At 36.2% G+C, this 6,998-nt stretch overlaps 1 protein-coding gene across 1 annotated transcript; it reads left to right on the top strand.

Moving 5' to 3' along the window:
- Positions 1 to 1,878: 1,878 nt before the first annotated feature.
- On the top strand, positions 1,879 to 4,823 carry LOC127797070 (abscisic acid receptor PYL3-like). Its single transcript, XM_052329569.1, has 3 exons — positions 1,879 to 2,309; positions 3,208 to 3,423; positions 4,315 to 4,823. Exons 1-3 carry the CDS (start codon positions 2,193 to 2,195, stop codon positions 4,531 to 4,533), a joined length of 552 nt encoding a protein of 183 aa, XP_052185529.1. The 5' UTR covers positions 1,879 to 2,192; the 3' UTR covers positions 4,534 to 4,823.
- Positions 4,824 to 6,998: the final 2,175 nt, after the last annotated feature.

Below are 6,998 nucleotides of genomic sequence, written 5' to 3'. Positions count from 1 at the left end.
TGATTATAAGATAAGAGTTAGAAGGTATATTCATGCGTGATGCCTTTATAATTATAAAGAAGGTAAGAGAATGTGGACATATTTCATTTGTCTTTTGTCTGGCTGCTCATGGCAACGTCAAGCCATGCACACTGACGGCTACTTGAAATCATTGACCAGTTTGCTTTGCTTTTCCCGCGGAGGCTGCTATCACTATATTGTAACGTAATCTTTCCAGTTCCAAAAATTAAGTGTTTTAATTAATTATTAAATATCAAAATTTATTAAAAATTTATTCAACTCATTCTTCGAGTCCACATTTGGCCTGGAGTGTAGTCAAGGTTTTTTTTTTTTTTTAATAATCCAAGTGTCAAAATTTGTACATCACTATTCTTAATAGAGATAGATCTCACCCTAATCTATTCTTAAATAAATTATGATTTAATATTCATATAATATTTTCAAAAAAAATTGAATATGAGACCTTAGACATCCACCGCTTGCTCTCAAAGGATGTTTTATTAATATTAGATTTGGTTGGTATGTGTGGAATTTTATGACTTATCCGCAATACCTAATTTTAAGTATATGCATTTTGATAAGGTGAGCAACTTCACCTTTTGAACCTAAGTATATACATTTTGAATCCTCACAAGCACAGCGATAAAGTATTAAGAGATTTAAATGATTATCTAAGATTCGAATTGTTGTGGAAGTCTTCGTATGTCTTATCATCCTTCTAGAGATTTTGTCTGCATAATATAAAGGGGGTTCACAAGATTGTCTATTTTGAATATATAAAAAAATTCTGATCGTATTTAAATTTATTTAAAGAACAAATCAAGAGGAAAGATTGTCTCTTCAGAATTAATGAGACACGAAACTCAAAACTTTTATAAAAAAAAAAAAAAAAATTCTTCATTTTGAATAAAGATGAAGAAGTTGCATACAGACATACATGTGATGCACAAGTTTTGGTGATTAAAATGTTTGACTTGCCTTTCGCTATACATAAAGTTTAGATAAACGTGACGTTTTGGTGATTCAATGTTTTATGCTAACTGTGAGGGTCGTTTTGGTGGTTCGCTATATTGGAAAATGTTGGGTTTTGTTAGAATTCAATAGTTGGTTAATTTTCTCCATAGGCCTAGCCTAGCATTGAGGGTATTTTAATTATTTTAAAATTTTAAATAAAAATAACATTTAATACACAAGTTAAACGATTGAATGAGTAATATGTCAATGTTAATCCGGTTGATTGCGAATTTGATTCTCGTCCTATGCAAGGATCAAAAACTCAATTTGTGATTTATCTTCCCTTAACATAATCGATGGCACGAGTACCTAAGACCACATAAGGGCGATCATCCAAAATGAAATACTAAAAAAAATAAGATAATAATTAATTTCTAGATAAAATATTTTGATATTAAAAAAATTCACTCTAAAACAAATTTTTAAATCATAATAAAATTATTTAGATTTTAAAAATAAAATATATTTATTAATATTTAACTTATTACTCTAAAAATAATAATTAATATTATCCCCATTTTAGCAACTTAGCAACATTACTATAAATGGAAGATATAATTAAAATCGAAATGTAATAAATGGGGGCGGGTAGATGACACGATCTCAGCCGCTGGATCATTTAATGCACAACCATATCGCTTTACCATCTTCTTCTCAGAAAACGACAGCGCAGTTTGTCGTTTAACGGTAAAGCGTGGAGGCGGGATGTGAGTAAAACTGTAAAAGTGTAAAACAACAACGAGGGCATTTTCGGAATGTTATAATCCCCCAGCAAACGGACAAACGAGTGGCACAAAAGTAAATCCTCCAGATTTCGATGGCAGTTTCAGAACCCGCAGGGGATAACACCGGTGCAAAGCGATAAGAGAGAGCGAGAGCGAGAGAGAGATCGGCACAACAATATATATGAATTTGTATAGGCAGTGATGCATGTATATAATCAATATATCTGAGATTGTGTATATGAATCGGTAATATTGTATACAAGAGATGAGATGCTAGAAGATTCGAGGCTGTTTCCGGCGGTGAAACTGCTATGGCCCTGAGTTTTTCAGGCTGCTAATAAGTCAACTTTTGGATCGGAGAAACCTAGGCCAACGGTTCGCCAGAAAAATTTCTTGATCGGAGTTTTTCTCCGGTGATCTGTCGCAGCGGTGGAGGTGGAGATTGGTGCGGAAATGAACGGATTTAGCAGTTTAGAGGCGGAGTACATCCGGAAGCACCACCGGCACCTGCCGGCGGAGAATCAATGCAGTTCGGCTCTCGTCAAGCACGTCAAAGCTCCAGTCCATCTCGTACAATCTCTATCTGCTTTCTCTTTCTTGTTCATTTAGATGCGTATTTATGAGTGTGTCTGGATCGATTTGAGATGTGGATTCTGTTGAGATAAGATTGTGTTCGGTGAAATTTGTTGCAGATTATAGATTAGAGATGTAACTAATTAATGACTTCAGTGTTTTGTTTTGGAATGTAACTTTTGTATGTTGGGCAGACAATTTCCGCTTGGATCTGGATACTTTGTTTTGTTTGTGATAATTTTTAAGGCATTTGTTTGTCCGTCCGATAAATTCTGTTCGCTTGGTGAGAAAAAGAAAAAGAATAATCGGCAGAGAAAATTTCGATCCTTATGTTTCACTTTGCATTGTTTTTCGGATAAAACACAAGATTGTTTTTTTTTTTTTACAAGACCAGCTGATCCTCCTCCTTACCAAGCCGTCGGTTACACAGGTTTTAGCTCCGTTTTTGGGGGTCAACTAACTACAAAAGTTGTTTTTTTTCTGGTTTCAATGATCACTTGTTATGAGATTTAAGATTTTATGTCATTTTTGTTTTCTTAGCTTTCTTTAGGGAAAAATATAGCATATTTTCCAAATGCTATCGTTGTTCAATTAGGTACTTTGGGTAGACTCTGACTTTCGTTTTTTGGTGAAATTTCCCGGCTTGGGAAAAAAGGCCTCGATGGTTTCCTTTATATGGGAAATTTTTAAACAAAAGGCGGAAAATGCAGTGATCAAATTTCCTTGAAAGTTGAATATTAGTTACTTTTTTACGTATAATTTTTATTTTTGGTGGGTTATTTATTGATGAATAGTAGTTTTTTATTCTCTGTTTTTGGATGCCATTATCTTTTGACTTTTTGTTTTCGAGATTCAAATTACTTCTGAACACAAGGTTGCTCTTCGTTTTCATCAGGTTTGGTCTCTAGTGAGGAGATTTGATCAACCCCAGAAATACAAGCCATTCGTCAGCAGGTGTGTTGCACAGGGAAACCTTGAAATTGGCAGTCTTAGAGAAGTCGATGTTAAATCAGGTCTTCCTGCCACTACCAGCACTGAAAGATTGGAACTTCTTGATGATGAGGAGCATGTCCTTAGCATCAGAATTGTAGGTGGTGATCACAGACTTAGGGTATGAAACATTCAGAAATATTTTCTTTCCAATGTTGTCCACCTGTATTTTACCTTTTCCATGCTGCACACTTTCTACCTATTTGAGTCTTGATTAGTATTTAGTTTTGTTGAACCTTAGTAACTAAAATACAAAACAGAGAATGCAGGTTAAAATTACGGTTTACTTTAGTTCTGAAGTTATGAATCTATGATGGATGAACTTGGACCATATTGTTCACCTTAATCTACTAAGTTTTGAATGAATTAATCTCCTTAGTTTAATTTTGTCATTCATTTTAGTCGAATTGAGTGGAGTCCCTTTATCATGATTGTTTTGAGTTCCTTGATGCTGTAAAAGAACTTTGTTCCCTTTTATGGTGTAATTTGTTGATTAGTCCTTGAATTAAATGTTAAATTGTTCATCTTGTTGGATGACTGTTAGGTAGGAAATATTATCTAATTAGTAAAAGAAGGCAATTCAAATCAGATAGCGGGGAGAGTGAATACTCAAAATGATGTTACCTCTGTGGATTAATTTTACTGGCAGCATTATGGTACATGGTTGCTTTCATGTAGCTCAATTAAAGTTTTGTTTTCAGGAGTCAACTTTGATCTTGACCAATAAACAAATAAGAAAGAGAAAAGAAGAATTATCAACAAAGACAGCAGGTGGATATAGTTGTTCAAACTGTCTATGAATGTGAACTGTCCGATCGCTTTTCAGTACATGCCACGCGCACTGGGCTTACACATGAATGCAACTTTATATGTTAATTCCTACTTTCTTTATTATAGAGCTTGGGTGGACCGGATGGAATTTGTAACTATTAGAACTACAACTGCTTCTGCTTCTGTATAATAGTTGTAAACCAGCTTGATGTAGTTTACTTTTTCTTTGGTATATTTCCAGAACTACTCTTCAATCATTTCAGTCCATCCAGAAGTCATTGATGGAAGACCAGGGACTCTGGTGATAGAATCCTTTGTAGTAGATGTGCCCGAGGGAAACACCAAAGACGACACCTGCTATTTTATAGAAGCCTTAATCAAATGCAATCTCAAATCACTGGCTGATGTCTCAGAGCGGTTGGCAGTGCAGGACAGGACTGAACCCATTGATCGGATATAGATATGGAGCCAGGGATATGTGGAGGAGGCTAGACTACCATAGATGAAGCTTCTCCTTGGCTCATTGATTCCTAGAGGCTGCGGAGGCAGACTGGTAGCGGCTGTTCCCGCATTCTATATACATTTGTGATGTTATTATTCCTCTTATTCGCGATGTTTACTGTCTTGATTTTATGATTATGCTGGACCTTACCTGTTAGTAGCTTAAGAACCACAGCTTTATAAAATGTTTCTAAATCCCACCATGAATAAAAGGTGAAAGATGAATGAGTAGGTTATTGTTCTACCTGATCCTCTGGATTCTTGCAGTGGAACTATGTTCTACTATGTTATGGTTTAGTTGCCTGTATTGTTGTTAGGATAATGTTATTTGTACAGAAAGGGGTTTTATAGGGGGGTTTACTGGGATTTAAATGGCTATTTTGTCCCTTCATCTTTTCTCACAAAGACCATTTTATCCCTTTTCCTCTCTCCCCTTCCCCCTCCAGCACTGCCTCTCACAGCCTTCCTCTCACTGCTTGTCGCCGGCCATTGCCTCGCCTTTGCCGCTCGCTAACCGCTGCATCCTCGCCTGGCGAGGATGTCGTGCAGCGGCAGTCAGTTAGGCGAGGATGCAGCGACGAGAAGAAGGCTGTGAGGGGCGGTGTTGGAGGGGAAAAGGGGAGAGAGATGAGCGGTTGCTGGAGGGAAAAGGGGAGAGGGAGGAGAGGAGAATATCGTGAATTTATCACGGGAGGAGAGGAGAATATCGTGAATTTATCGCAATAAATTCTCCAATTTATCGCGAGAACACCTACTTGTAAACCCTCCTATAAAACCTTCCCTGTATGAATAGCATGACCCATTGTTGTTAATAGTTGTTAGCAAAGAAGAACCTATTAGGCTTGCCTTTGTACCCTTAGGTAACATTTATTAAAATGAGTAAGATAAGCTTATATTAAGATAACTTATGTATAAGGTTTAAGATAACTTATTCGAAAAGGAGAGAGATAAATTTATTTGAAAAGTTTAAGATAAGAAGTCATAAATAAATATAATAAAAAATATTTTTATTCATAATATTTTTCATATCTCACATTTTTTTTTGTCTATATTTTGGCTATCTCAAAAAAACAGAGCTTGCATTATTTACTGCTCCCCGGTGCCTTAATATCCTTCTTCTACCACCCCAAGTTATCACATGCTGAACGGTAGTTTTTAGCCTAGTGTTTGAAAATTGTCTAGAGTTTCCTTTCTGTTGGCATTTGCAAATTATTGTACAATAAGGTATCAAACTTTTATCTCACCATACGAGGTCACCTACCTGAATTCTATTTCATAGTTCATTTCTATTCATGACTGCCATCAGTTAACTTTATTTGCAAATTACAACGATCGTGTTGGAAACTCATTTCTTGCATTTTTGTTGCTGTCCTTTTATTTGTGCTCTTGAGACTTGCAAACTTGCTATCCTGCCACCTCAGAATGTGTATTCATTGAGATCCACTCGATTAATACCAGGTCAAGTATCCGTTTTTACCATGTCGCGTCTCAATCCGAGGCATTTTTTCATTTACTGTGTTAGTACAGCCGAAAAGTTAAGCCAAAATGGCTTTCGGATCATTCTGCCCTTGCATAAAAAAGCTATTTAGGCCGAGATTTTTGGCCCATTTATCAGTGTTCTTATCTGCATATAGTTTGTGTTTAAAAATATTTGCAACATTTTCCATGGCGTCTGTCTACTTCTGCAGTGCAGATCAGTTCCATCATATGATGAGAGTTTCACTCGCGTAGAAAAGAGACATCCCTTGATGTAATGTAGGTAGGAAGCCATATATGGACTTATCAATATATATTAAGCTTTAATTTCACTCATATGAGATTAACTACATACATAAATTTTAGTTTGTTAATTATTTGTATATGTATCATAATATTCCATTCAGTCTCTTCATGGTTCCGGTGGAATGCATTTCCTCGCCATGTAGATGCCAATGCCATTTTCTATGGTGGTTTCAAGCATCCATTTGCGGAGCTGATAAATGTGGAAACGCTTTCTGCGATACTTGCGTTACGCCGTGGACATGACCATAAGTAAATGGAAATCAATCTTCTAGGGGAAAGTTTATACTGGCAAAGGGACAAAGAAGATTCACTGTATAATATTGCGCTTTGACTTTGCCGCTGGACTGGAGCAACGCCGGTACTTAAAAAGAGTGGCAACCGCAATCCCTTCGATGTTTTAGCAACTAACCAAATGGCCTGTTTAACATACCATGTGGGGCAAAAGAAAAATTTTAAGCAGATTAAAACACTTACCATACAAGCTTTGTGTTTAAAATTATGATGGCAAAATGTCACATGCCAAGCCTTTTAGGCTACTCGTCCAGGTTGTTTGAACAAGCTCGCTTTTGAAAACTTCTTTTTTTTGGTTATAGAACAAAAGCAGGATTCCTTTTATGCGTATAATGTATATTTCAAAGAGCA

The sequence above is a fragment of the Diospyros lotus genome, chromosome 3 (assembly GCF_014633365.1).
Source record: "Diospyros lotus cultivar Yz01 chromosome 3, ASM1463336v1, whole genome shotgun sequence".
Taxonomy (NCBI): domain Eukaryota; kingdom Viridiplantae; phylum Streptophyta; class Magnoliopsida; order Ericales; family Ebenaceae; genus Diospyros; species Diospyros lotus.
Note: the sequence above shows the minus strand (reverse complement) of the source record. Positions and strands in the feature narration are given on the sequence as shown.